This window comes from Mustelus asterias, unplaced genomic scaffold (genome assembly GCF_964213995.1).
Source record: "Mustelus asterias unplaced genomic scaffold, sMusAst1.hap1.1 HAP1_SCAFFOLD_2106, whole genome shotgun sequence".
Classification (NCBI taxonomy): Eukaryota; Metazoa; Chordata; class Chondrichthyes; order Carcharhiniformes; family Triakidae; genus Mustelus; species Mustelus asterias.
Genome location: NW_027592051.1, coordinates 1,769 through 15,592, shown reverse-complemented (window position 1 = coordinate 15,592; position 13,824 = coordinate 1,769). Strand labels below are relative to the sequence as shown.

Sequence of the window (13,824 nt, the reverse complement as noted above, 5' to 3'; positions counted from 1 at the left end):
TCAGTGTGTTACAGTGAGGGGTGTGGGGTATATCAGAGAGTTACAGTGAGGGGTGTGGGGTATATCAGTGTGTTACAGTGAGGGGTGTGAGGTATATCAGTGTGTTACGGTGAGGGGTGTGGGGTATATCAGAGTGTTACAGTGAGGGGTGTGGGGTATATCAGAGTGTTACAGTGAGGGGTGTGGGGTATATCAGAGTGTTACAGTGAGGGGTGTGGGGTATATCAGAGCATTACAGTGAGGGGTGTTGGGTGTATCAGAGTGTTACAGTGAGGGGTGTGGGGTATATCCGAGTGTTACGGTGAGGGGTGTGGGGTATATCAGTGTTACAGTGAGGGGTGTGGGGTATATCAGAGTGTTACAGTGAGGGGTGTGGGGTATATCCGAGTGTTACGGTGAGGGGTGTGGCGTATATCAGTGTGTTACAGTGACGGGTGTGGGGTATATCAGAGTGTTACAGTGAGGGGTGTGGCGTATATCCGAGTGTTACAGTGAGGGGTGTGGGGTATATCAGAGTGTTACAGTGAGGGGTGTGGGGTATATCAGAGTGTTACAGTGAGGCGTGTGGGGTATATCCGAGTGTTACGGTGAGGGGTCTGGGGTATATCAGAGTGTTACAGTGAGGGTTGTGGGGTATATCAGTGTTACGGTGAGGGGTGTGGGGTATATCCGAGTGTTACGGTGAGGGGTGTGGGGTGTATCAGTGTTACAGTGAGGGGTCTGGGGTATATCAGAGTGTTCCAGTGAGGGTTGTGGGGTATATCAGTGTTACGGTGAGGGGTATATCAGAGTGTTACGGTGGGGAGTGTGGGGTGCATCAGCGTTACAGTGAGGGGTGTGGGGTATATCAGTGTGTTACAGTGAGGGGTGTGGAGTGTGTCACTTACGTGGATCTTGCTCCTTATCTGTGGCTGTTTTTGGGGTTTGATTGGGTGACGGTTTGGATTTGTTTCTCTCTGTGGAGTAGAGGAGAAAGTATTAAAGTCGGGAATGGACGGGGATGGATCACCCTGCACCAGTTCCTCCCCCAGCCAGCCAGCCCTCCCCCAGCCCCCACCCAGCCCTCACCCACCCACCCAGCCCTCACTCACCCAGGCTGCCGCTCCTTCCTTCCCATTCTCTCACAACGCATCCCTCAGGAAGGGGTTAGCGGAGTGATCGGGAGCAGGAACCCTGGCTGATTCCCCCTCTCTCTCTAATCCAGGGATCACTGGGCAGGGATCAGGAGCAGGAATCCTGGCTGATTTCCCCTCTCTCTCTAACCCAGGGATCACTGGACAGTGATCAGGAGCAGGAACCTTGGCTGATTCCCCCCTCTCTCTCTCTAACCCAGGGGTCACTGGACAGTGATCGGGAGCAGGAACCCTGGCTGATTTCCCCCCTCTCTCTAACCCAGGCGTCACTGGACAGTGATCGGGAGCAGGAACCCTGGCTGATTTCCCCCCTCTCTCTAACCCAGGGGTCACTGGACAGTGATCGGGAGCAGGAACCCTGGCTGATTTCCTCTCTCTCTCGCCAACCGAGGGGTCATTGACTGAGCTGGGCATGACTTGTCTCAGAATCTCCTGCACTAAATGTTTACATCAACATGGGGTGGAGGCTTGTCCACAACAACACTGAGCGGGGGAGACACTGAGCCACATGGTGTCACTTTCCCAGTGAACCTTCGCTCCACTCACTCACTCTTTTGAGCTTGCTTTCCCTCAGGACCGTCGGTTGTTTGCGATGGCTCCATTTGATCTGGGGTGCAGCCTGTGGAATATATCGGAATAAGCACAATCACGTGACAGACATTATCATCACTGAATCTCCCACCAGCAACATCCTGAAGGCTCTCATTCGCCAGAAACTGAAGCGGACAAGCCATATTAATACTGCGGCTACAAGGGCAGCTCCAAATCAGGGAATCTGGTGAGGAGCGACTCACCTCCAAACTCCCCAAAGTCTGTCCACCATCTACAAGGCACAAGTCAGGAGTGTGATGGAATACTCCCCACTTGCCTGGATGGGTGCAGCTCCAACAACAATCAAGAAGCTCAACACCATCCAGGACAAAGCAGCCCCGCTTGATTGCTATCCCTTCCACAAACATCCACTCCCTCCAACATCATATCAGAGTGTTACAGTGAGGGGTGTGGGGTATATTAGAGTTTTAGTGAGGGGTGTGGGGTATATCAGAGTGTTACAGTGAGGGGTGTGGGGTATATCAGAGTGTTACAGCGAGGGGTGTGGGGTATATCAGTGTCACAGTGAGGGGTGGGAGGTATATCAGTGTTACAGTGAGGGGTGTGGTGTATATCAGAGTGTTACAGTGAGGGGTGTGGGATATATCAGTGTTACAGTGAGGGGTGTGGGGTATATCAGAGTGTTACAGTGAGGGGTGTGGGGTATATCAGAGTGTTACAGTGAGGGGTGTGAGGTATATCAGTGTTACAGTGAGGGGTGTGGGGTGTATCAGAGCGTTACAGTGAGGGGTGTGGGGGATATCAGAGTGTTACAGTGAGGGGTGTGGGGTATATCAGAGTGTTACAGTGAGGGGTGTGGGGTATATCAGTGTTACAGTGAGGGGTGTAGGGTATATCAGAGTGTTACAGTGAGGGGTGTGGGGTATATCAGAGTGTTACAGTGAGGGGTGTGGGGTATATCAGAGTGTTACAGTGAGGGGTGTGGGGTATATCAGAGAGTTACAGTGAGGGGTGTGGGGTATATCAGTGTTACAGTGAGGGGTGTAGGGTATATCAGAGTGTTACAGTGAGGGGTGTGGGGTATATCAGAGTGTTACAGTGAGGGGTGTGGAGTATATCAGAGTGTTACAGTGAGGGGTGTAGGGTATATCAGAGTGTTACAGTGAGGGGTGTGGGGTATATCAGAGTGTTACAGTGAGGGGTGTGGGGTATATCAGAGTGTTACAGTGAGGGGTGTGGGGTATATCAGAGTGTTACAGTGAGGGGTGTGGGGTATATCAGAGTGTTACAGTGAGGGGTGTGGGGTATATCAGTGTGTTACAGTGAGGGATGTGGAGTGTGTCACTTACGTGGATCTTGTTCCTCATCTGTGGCTGTTTTTGGGGTTTGATTGGGTGACGGTTTGGATTTGTTTCTCTCTGTGGAGTAGAGGAGAAAGTATTAAAGTCGGGAATGGACGGGGATGGATCACCCTGCACCAGTTCCTCACCCAGCCAGCCCTCCCCCAGCCAGCCCTCAGCCAGCCAGCCAGCCAGCCCTCACTCAGCCAGCCAGCCAGCCCTCACTCAGCCAGCCAGCCAGCCCTCACTCAGCCAGCCAGCCAGCCCTCACTCAGCCAGCCAGCCAGCCCTCACTCAGCCAGCCAGCCAGCCCTCACTCAGCCAGCCAGCCAGCCCTCACTCAGCCAGCCAGCCAGCCCTCACTCAGCCAGGCTGCCGCTCCTTCCTTCTCATTCTCTCACAACACATCCCTCAGTAAGGGGTTAGCAGAGTGATCGGGAGCAGGAACCCTGGCTGATTTCCCCCCTCTCTCTAACCCAGGGGTCACTGGACAGTGATCGGGAGCAGGAACCCTGGCTGATTTCCTCTCTCTCTCGCCAACCGAGGGGTCATTGAGGCTAACTGGCCACTGACTGAGCTGGGCATGACTTGTCTCAGAATCTCCTGCACTAAATGTTTACATCAACATGGGGTGGAGGCTTGTCCACAACAACACTGAGCGGGGGAGACACTGAGCCACATGGTGTCACTTTCCCAGTGAACCTTCGCTCCACTCACTCACTCTTTTGAGCTTGCTTTCCCTCAGGACCGTCGGTTGTTTGTGATGGCTCCATTTGATCTGGGGTGCAGCCTGTGGAATATATCGGAATAAGCACAATCACGTGACAGACATTATCATCACTGAATCTCCCACCAGCAACATCCTGAAGGCTCTCATTCGCCAGAAACTGAAGCGGACAAGCCATATTAATACTGCGGCTACAAGGGCAGCTCCAAATCAGGGAATCTGGTGAGGAGCGACTCACCTCCCAACTCCCCAAAGCCTGTCCATCATCAACAAGGCACAAGTCAGGAGTGTGATGGAATACTCCCCACTTGCCTGGATGGGTGCAGCTCCAACAACACTCAAGAAGCTCAACACCATCCAGGACAAAGCAGCCCCGCTTGATTGCTATCCCTTCCACAAACATCCACTCCCTCCAACATCATATCAGAGTGTTACAGTGAGGGGTGTGGGGTATATTAGAGTTTTAGTGTGGGGTGTGGGGTATATCAGAGTGTTACAGTGAGGGGTGTGGGGTATATCAGAGTGTTACAGTGAGGGGTGTGGGATATATCAGAGTGTTCCAGTGAGGGGTGTGGGGTATATTAGAGTTTTAGTGTGGGGTGTAGGGTATATCAGAGTGTTACAGTGAGGGGTGTGGGGTATATCAGAGTGTTACAGTGAGGGGTGTGGGATATATCAGAGTGTTACAGTGAGGGGTGTGGGGTATATTAGAGTTTTAGTGTGGGGTATATCAGAGTGTTACAGTGAGGGGTGTGGGGTATATTAGAGTTTTAGTGAGGGGTGTGGGGTATATCAGAATGTTACAGTGAGAGGTGTGAGGTATATCAGAGTGTTACAGTGAGGGGTGTGGGGTATATCAGAGTGTTGCAGTGAGGGGTGTGGGCTATATCAGAGTGTTACAGTGAGGGGTGTGGGATATATCAGAGTGTTACAGTGAGGGGTGTGGGGTATATCAGAGTGTTACAGTGAGGGGTGTGGGTTATATCAGAGTGTTACAGTGAGGGGTGTGGGATATATCAGAGTGTTACAGTGAGGGGTGTGGGGTATATTAGAGTTTTAGTGTGGGGTGTGGGGTATATCAGAGTGTTACAGTGAGGGGTGTGGGGTATATTAGAGTTTTAGTGAGGGGTGTGGGGTATATCAGAATGTTACAGTGAGGGGTGTGAGGTATATCAGAGTGTTACAGTGAGGGGTGTGGGGTATATCAGAGTGTTACAGTGAGGGGTGTGGGCTATATCAGAGTGTTACAGTGAGGGGTGTGGGCTATATCAGAGTGTTACAGTGAGGGGTGTGGGGTATATCAGAGTGTTACAGTGAGGGGTGTGGGGTATATCAGAGTGTTACAGTGAGGGGTGTGGGGTATATCAGTGTTACAGTGAGGGGTGTGGGGTATATCAGTGTTACAGTGAGGGGTGTGGGGTATATCAGAGTGTTACAGTGAGGGGTGTGGGGTGTATCAGAGTGTTACAGTGAGGGGTGTGGGGTATATCAGAGTGTTACAGTGAGGGGTGTGGGGTGTATCAGAGTGTTACAGTGAGGGGTGTGGGGTATATCAGAGTGTTACAGTGAGGGGTGTGGGGTATATCAGAGTGTTACAGTGAGGGGTGTGGGGTATATCAGCGTTACAGTGAGGGGTGTGGGGTATATCAGAGTGTTACAGTGAGGGGCGTGGGGTATATCAGAGTGTTACAGTGAGGGGTATATCAGAGTGTTACAGTGAGCGGTGTGGGGTATATCAGCGTGTCACAGTGAGGGGTGTGGAGTATATCAGTGTTACTGTGGGTGGTGTGGTGTATATCAGAGTGTTACGGTGAGGGGTGTGGAGTATATCAGAGTGTTACAGTGAGGGGTGTGGGGTATATCAGTGTTACTGTGGGTGGTGTGGGGTATATCAGAGTGTTACAGTGAGGGGTGTGGGGTGTATCAGAGTGTTACAGTGAGGGGTGTGGGGTATATCAGAGTGTTACAGTGAGGGGTGTGGGGTATATCAGAGTGTTACAGTGAGGGGTGTGGGGTATATCAGCGTTACAGTGAGGGGTGTGGGGTATATCAGAGTGTTACAGTGAGGGGCGTGGGGTATATCAGAGTGTTACAGTGAGGGGTATATCAGAGTGTTACAGTGAGGGGTGTGGGGTATATCAGCGTGTCACAGTGAGGGGTGTGGAGTATATCAGTGTTACTGTGGGTGGTGTGGTGTATATCAGAGTGTTACGGTGAGGGGTGTGGAGTATATCAGAGTGTTACAGTGAGGGGTGTGGGGTATATCAGTGTTATTGTGGGTGGTGTGGGGTATATCAGAGTGTTACAGTGAGGGGTGTGGGGTATATCAGTGTTACTATGGGTGGTGTGGGGTATATCAGAGTGTTACAGTGAGGGGTGTGGGGTGTATCAGTGTTACAGTGAGGGGTGTGGAGTATATCAGTGTTACTGTGAGGGGTGTGGAGTGTATCAGTGTGTTACGGTGAGGGGTGTGGAGTATATCAGTGTTACAGTGAGGGGTGTGGAGTATATCAGTGTTACAGTGAGGGGTGTGGGGTATATCAGAGTGTTACAGTGAGGGGTGTGGGGTATATCAGTGTTACAGTGAGGGGTGTGGGGTATATCAGAGTGTTACAGTGAGGGGTGTGGGGTATATCAGTGTTACAGTGAGGGATGTGGAGTATATCAGAGTGTTACAGTGAGGGGTGTGGGGTATATCAGAGTGTTACAGTGAGGGGTGTGGGGTATATCAGTGTGTTACAGTGAGGGATGTGGAGTGTGTCACTTACGTGGATCTTGTTCCTCATCTGTGGCTGTTTTTGGGGTTTGATTGGGTGACGGTTTGGATTTGTTTCTCTCTGTGGAGTAGAGGAGAAAGTATTAAAGTCGGGAATGGACGGGGATGGATCACGCTGCACCAGTTCCTCAGCCAGCCCTCACTCACCCAGGCTGCCGCTCCTTCCTTCCCATTCTCTCACCATCCTCAGCCCCAGGCAGGAACACAGGCCAGTGATGAGCAGGATCCCTGGCTGATTTCCTCTCTCTTTACAACAGGCTGTAAACATGGTGGTGTGCCTCAGGGATCAGTGTTGGGACTGCAATTGTTTACGATTTACACAGATGATTTGGAGTTGGGGACCAAGTGTAGTCTGTCAAAATTCGCAGATGACACTAAGATGGGTGGCAGAGCAAAGTGTGCAGAGGACGCTGAAAGTCTGCAAAGGGATATAGATAATTTGAGTGAGTGGGCGAGGGTCTGGAAGATGGAGTTCAATGTTGGTAAATGTGACGTCATCCATTTTGGTAGGAATAACAACAAAATGGATTATTTAAATGGTAAAAAATTGCAGCATGCTGCTGTGCAGAGGGACCTGGATGTCCTTGTGCAGGAATCTCAAGGAGTTGGTTTGCAGGTGCAGTAGGCAATTAAGGCGGCAAATGGAATTTTGTCCTTCATTGCTAGAGGGATGGAGTTTAAAAACAGTGAGGTTATGTTGCAACTGTATAAGGTGCTGGTGAGGCCACACCTGGAGTACTGTGTACAGTTTTGGTCTCCTTACTTGAGAAAGGATATACTGGCACTGGAGGGGGTGCAGAGGAGATTCACTCGGTTGATTCCGGAGTTGAGAGGGTTGGCTTATGAGGAGAGACTGAGTAGACTGGGGCTATATTCACTGGAATTCAGAAGAATGAGGGGAGATCTTATGGAAACATATATTATGAAGGGAAGTTGTTTCCACTGGCGGGTGAAACTGGAATTATGCGGCATAGCCTCAAAATAAGGGGAAGCAGATTTAGGACTGAGTTGAGGAGGAACTTCTTCACACAAAGGGTTGTGAATCTGTGGAATTCCCTGCCCAGTGAAGCAGTTGAGGCTACCTCATTGAATGTTTTTAAGGCAAGGATAGATACATTTTTGAACAGTAAAAGAATGAAGGGTTATGGTGAGCAGGCGGGTAAGTGGAGCTGAGTCCACAAAAAGATCAGCCATGATCTTATTGAATGGCAGAGCAGGCTCGAGGGGCCAGATGGCCTACTCCTACTCCTAGTTCTTATGGTCACTGTATCACAGTTCTTACCCACCCAAACGCCATCTCAGACTGAATGATGTGCTATTGTCAGAATCATTCAGAGTGAAGGTACTTAAACACTCGAACTCGGAGCAGGAGGAGGCCATTCAGCCCCTCGAGTCTGCTCTGCCATTTAACACGATCATGGCTGATCTCATTTCAGCCTCAACTTCACTTTGCTGCCCATTCATCATAGCCTTTCAAACCCCATTACCAATTTAAAATCTGTCCACCTCATCCTTAAATTTATTCAAAGTCCCGGCATGCACCCCGCCCTGGTGTAGTGAATTCACAAGAGAAGTATCAGTCCCTGCAGTGCAGAAGGCCATTCAGACCATTGGGTCTGCATCGACTCTCCAAAAGAGGATCCCACCCAGGCCCTATTGCCACAACCCCGTGTATTTTCGTCGCTAATCCACCTAACCTACACATCTTGGGACACTAAGGGGCAATTTAGTATGGCCAATCCATCTAACCTGCACATCTTTGGACAGTGGGAGGAAACCCATGAAGACACGGGGAGAATGTGCAAACTCCACACAGACAGTCACCCAAGGCCAGAATTGAACCTGGATCTCTGGCGCTGAGGCAGCAGTGCTAACCACTGTGCCACTGTGAATAATTTCTCACCTCTGTTTTAAATCTGCTACCCTTTATCCTAAAACTATGAACTCTTGTTCGAGGTTGCCCTACAAGAGGAAACTTCCTCTCCATGTCTACTTTGTCAATCTCCTTATCTTGTAAACCTCAATTGATCTCCTCTCATTCTTCTAGACTCCAGCAAGTATTGGCCTAAACTGCCCAATCTCTCTTTGTAAGACAAACCCCTCATCTGTGAAATCAATCTAGTGAACCTCCTCTGAACCATCTCCAATGCAACTACATCCCTCCTCAAGTAAAGGGAACAAAACTGTGCAATATATGAGCGGTCTCACTAACGCTTTGTACAGTAGCAGCAACACTTCACTACTTTTATAGTCTATTTCTTTAGCAATAAATGCCAAGATTCCATTTGCCTTCCTTATTACCTGCTGTACCAATATACTAGTTTACTGCAATTCATGCACAAGGACACCCAGATCCCTCTGCACCAAAGCGCTCCGAAGTTTCTCTCCATTTAGATCATTTACCTTTGTATTTTTCCTACCAAAATAGATAACCTCACACTCATCCTCATTAAACTCAATCTGCCAAATTCTGCCCCATTCACTGAATCTATGCAGTATCAGGAGCTGAATTTCGCTGCCTGAGGCAGAAGCAGGGAATTGGAAAAGCGTTTACAGAGCAATGGGCAAAGGCCAGGGAGAAACTGAGGCAAGAACACGACAGGCCAAAGCATCCTCCTGCAGTTCTCAAACTCTGATATGGTTCTATCTAATTGGGGAGGGGGTTTCTGCTCACCGGCCTGCTCCAGTTGCCGCACTCTCTGCTCCAGTGAACACTTCATCTGCCGCCCCAGCGCCTGTTTTAGAGCAACCACCACTTTCTCAACCAGCTCCACCTTCCTGCCATCGATCTCTATTGGTTTAGGGAGATTGCTCGCGTCCAATGAGATTACAGGAAGCTCAGCGATGTTCTGAAATCAAAACAGCAGCGTCAGTTTGGAAATCAGGATTCGCAGCAAGACCGCCCCCCCCCCCCAAAACAGACCGCCGACCCCCCCCCCCAAAACAGACCGACGACCCCCCCCAAAAACAGACCGCCCCCCCCCCCACAAACAGACCGCCCCCCCCCCCACAAACAGACCGCCCCCCCCCCCACAAACAGACCGACGACCCCCCCCCACAAACAGACCGACGACCCCCCCCCACAAACAGACCGACCCCCCCCCCACAAACAGACCGACGACCCCCCCACAAACAGACCGACGACCCCCCCCACAAACAGACCGACGACCCCCCCCACAAACAGACCGACGACCCCCCCCACAAACAGACCGACGACCCCCCCCACAAACAGACCGACGACCCCCCCCACAAACAGACCGACGACCCCCCCCACAAACAGACCGACGACCCCCCCCACAAACAGACCGACGACCCCCCCCACAAACAGACCGACGGCCCCCCCCACAAACAGACCGACGACCCCCCCCACAAACAGACCGACGACCCCCCCACAAACAGACCGACGACCCCCCCCAACAGACCGACGACCCCCCCCAACAGACAGTTCCCCCCCCCCAACAGACAGTTCCCCCCCCCCAACAGACAGTTCCCCCTCCCAACAGACAGTTCCCCCCCCCCAACAGACAGTTCCCCCCCAACAGACAGTTCCCCCCCCCCAACAGACAGTTCCCCCCCCCCAACAGACAGTTCCCCCCCCCCAACAGACAGTTCCCCCCCCCCAACAGACAGTTCCCCCCCCCAACAGACAGTTCCCCCCCCCCAACAGACAGTTCCCCCCCCCCAACAGACAGTTCCCCCCCCCCAACAGACAGTTCCCCCCCCCCAACAGACAGTTCCCCCCCCAACAGACAGTTGCCCCCCCCAACAGACAGTTCCCCCCCCAACAGACAGTTGCCCCCCCCAACAGACAGTTGCCCCCCCCAACAGACAGTTGCCCCCCCCAACAGACAGTTGCCCCCCCCAACAGACAGTTCCCCCCCTCCAACAGACAGTTCCCCCCCCCCAACAGACAGTTCCCCCCCCCTCCCAGCCACCCCCACACCCTCCCAGCACCCCCCCCCCTCTACCCACAGCCCCCCTGTAGGCAGACAGGGCCCCACCCCCCCGCAGGCAGACAGGGCCCCACCCCCCCGCAGGCAGACAGGGCCCCACCCCCCCGCAGGCAGACAGGGCCCCACCCCCCGCAGGCAGACAGGGCCCCACCCCCCGCAGGCAGACAGGGCCCCACCCCCCGCAGGCAGACAGGGCCCCACCCCCCGCAGGCAGACAGGGCCCCACCCCCCGCAGGCAGACAGGGCCCCACCCCCCGCAGGCAGACAGGGCCCCACCCCCCGCAGGCAGACAGGGCCCCACCCCCCGCAGGCAGACAGGGCCCCACCCCCCCCCAGACTTACAGCTCACATTTAGACAACCAAACTGATTGGGAATCAGTTTGAAACATTTGTAGAAGATGCTGCTTCATCAACGCAGCCAGATTGTTGCTTAAAGCCAATGTTTCAGCTCCTTTAGATGAAGCTAGCATTGTCCTCACCCTGGCAGCAACATCAGCACAGTCCCAGTCTGAGACAAACATACCTTCCAGAACACCATGCTTCCAGTGTTGGCCAGTGCAGAGTCCAGTTGCTCCTTGTATTGCTTCAGCTGAGTGAGCTGGCTGCCGAGCTGCTCCAGTACCCCGTCAATCTGACCAGTTGCTTTGCTCTCTTCCTCTTCAATCAGCTTGGCTGCAATTTTCTCCTCCACCTCGATCAGAGATTTCATCTCAGCGAATTCACCGGACAGTTTCAGTTTCACTGAGGAGTCCTGGGTAACGGATATCCACCTTTAGTGTTTCATCATCAGCTTCACTTGGAATCATCACAAACAATTCAGACCCAAAACCACAGCACACCCTGCCACCCACCCCCAACCCGGGCTGGGAACCAACACACATACTCCACCAAGCCTCTAAAACTGACTCCGACCCCCATTGTCAGTCCCTCTCCCCTCCTCCAGTGTACTCCCAACCCCCAGAACCCCAATGTGCCATTCCCTCAACCCCCCTTCCCCAGAACCCGTGTGCACCCGACTCCCAGTGCCGTTCCCCCTCCCTCCCCAGAACCCCAGTGTGCCCCCAACACTGACCCCGACCCCCAGTGCCGTTCCCCCTCCCTCCCCAGAACCCCAGTGTGCCCCCAACACTGACCCCGACCCCCAGTGCCGTTCCCCCTCACCCCCCTCCCCCAGAACACCCCGACCCCCAGTGCCTTTCCCCATCCCAGCCCCCCTCCAGAACCCCGGACTCCAACCCCCAGTGCCATTCCCTCCCCTCCCCCCGGTGTGCTCCCAACACTGACCTCGACCCCCAGTATTGTCATGTCCACCCCCAAAACTGACCCCAGTGTCGGCCTGACCGCGCTCCGGTGCCCAGTGGAGCCCTCACCATAAGGTGCTGTTTCTGATACTCGGCCAGTTCCAGGTGATGCTGCATCTGGATCATTTGGAATCGCACATTCTTCCGCTGCGTCTTCAGCTCTTCCTGGAGAAGATTATTTCTGATCAGAGCCATTGCTTTGTTTCAAAGTTACTCTCACAATACAGGCACCAGAATCTCACCAGAACCTTTCTCCAGTCAGGGAGAAGCCCTGCTTTACCCGAATGATGCAGAGGTTATATTAGGAGGAGTGGTTGCATCAACAGGCTTTGTATCACCTGGAATGTGGAAAAGTCAGATGGACAGAAAAGTGACAAATGGAATTCAATACAGTGAGGTGTGAAGTGTGTTTCTGGGGAGGACAAACCACACAAAGGATTATATTACAAATAGAAAGTTACTGAAAACATTGAGAGGAATAAACAATGTGAGCAGTTTCTGTGTATCTAATCCCAAAAGGTAGCAGGACTGGACAGATGATGATTTAACACTAGCTAGGTTGCAGCTAGATTACTGAATGTTATGGTCACTGCATTACAAGTGATCACATCAGAGAGGGTACAAAGGAGAGTTAGGAAAATGTTGTAAACATCCTGCACAAGAGATTATTCTGCAAGATTAAAACTCAGGGGATTGGGGGAAGTGATGCAAATGGGGGACATGGAAACCGACAGACATATGAATTAAGGTACAGGTCAGCCGTGATCTGGGATAGGGTCGAGGGGCTGAATGGCTTCCTCCTGTTCCAATGAATCATGTAGCTAATTGCTGAATGTGGCATTCTGCCAAACACAGCTTTTTCTGAGCAACAGGTCATCCTGAACTCACCCATAATCGACCTTTAGGCATTGAAAATGAGGCTCTAGTAGATGTTAAATTTAGGTTGAGTTATTGAATGAGATATGGAAAGTCTGGATAATAAAGTTGTCATAATATTCCCTCCGCCTGCGTGCGAGAATTGACAGGTACAGCCTGACACTGACACATTGATCAAACACAGCTTATCAAAGGGCAGATATTCACAATTCCTTCGTCCAATTGCAGCATTCAGTAAATAGAACCATTGAACATTGACAACAGGTAAAGAGACCACCCAGTCCACCAGAACCACGTTCTTTCACAAAGAGCTCCTTAGCCTAACCTGACCCTGCAGGTCACCACACGAGGGTGAGACACGTCACTGCTCCCATCTCTCCCAACCAGTAAACCAGGAAGCTCAGGATCCTACCACGCTGGCCAAAAAACAGTTAATTTCCCTCATTATTCTGCCAGATATTGTGGTTCTCGCTCTGGTTTTTGACCCAGGAGTATTAGTCCTTCCTATCCACACTCTCTCTGTCCCTCAGTTAAATCCCCCCACCCACCCTCAGCTTCCTCTGTCCCAAAGAAACAAACCTAGTCTATCCAACCTTTCTTTATTGGAAAAATTCTCCATTCCAGGAAACACCCTTTATACCCTCTCCTGGTGCAGTGATGGGAGGCAATGGTGTCGTGTATTGTCACTGGGCTAGTTACCCAGAGACACAGGGTAATGCTCTGGGACCCGGGTTCGAATCCCACCATGACAGATGGTGAAATTAGAATTCGATAAAAATCTGGAATTATGAATCTACTGATGACCATGAAACCATTGTCAATTGTTGGAAAAACCCATCTGTTCACTAATGTCCTTTAGGGAAGGAAATCTGCCATCCTTACCCAGTCTGGACTACATGTGACTCCAGAGCCACAGCAATGTGGTTGACTCTTAATTGCCCTCAGATGGGCAGTAAGTGCTGGCCCAGCCAGTGACACCCACATCCCAAGAATGAATAATAAAAATCTTTCACATAACGTGGCCAGAACTGAATACAGCACTCCAGCTGTGATCTAACTGGGGGTTTATGCAGTTCCAATATGACCTCCCACAAAGGGGACGAGCTAAGGAATTAGCAGGAATAGTGGGAGAACAATTTTTTAAAAGCTGTCATGTTGGGCTGAAA

At 51.8% G+C, this 13,824-nt stretch overlaps 1 protein-coding gene across 6 annotated transcripts in view; it reads right to left on the bottom strand.

Moving 5' to 3' along the window:
- LOC144489301 (E3 ubiquitin/ISG15 ligase TRIM25-like) overlaps positions 1–12,111 on the bottom strand; it is a 30,746-nt gene extending 18,635 nt beyond the window's left edge. Inside the window, exons 1-8 of one of the 6 annotated variants that reach the window (XM_078207172.1) lie at positions 11,852–12,013; positions 11,005–11,232; positions 9,203–9,377; positions 6,521–6,589; positions 3,747–3,815; positions 3,035–3,103; positions 1,684–1,752; positions 888–956 (exon numbers count right to left, since the gene is read on the bottom strand). In XM_078207172.1, the coding sequence (XP_078063298.1) occupies positions 888–956; positions 1,684–1,752; positions 3,035–3,103; positions 3,747–3,815; positions 6,521–6,589; positions 9,203–9,377; positions 11,005–11,232; positions 11,852–11,977 (874 nt within the window). In that variant the 5' untranslated portion in view covers positions 11,978–12,013. Of the gene's footprint in view, positions 1–887; positions 957–1,683; positions 1,753–3,034; positions 3,104–3,746; positions 3,816–6,520; positions 6,590–9,202; positions 9,378–11,004; positions 11,233–11,851 lie in introns of all 6 variants that reach the window. The other 5 variants (XM_078207175.1, XM_078207174.1, XM_078207173.1 and 2 more) reach the window with 5 other exon arrangements.
- Positions 12,112–13,824: the final 1,713 nt, after the last annotated feature.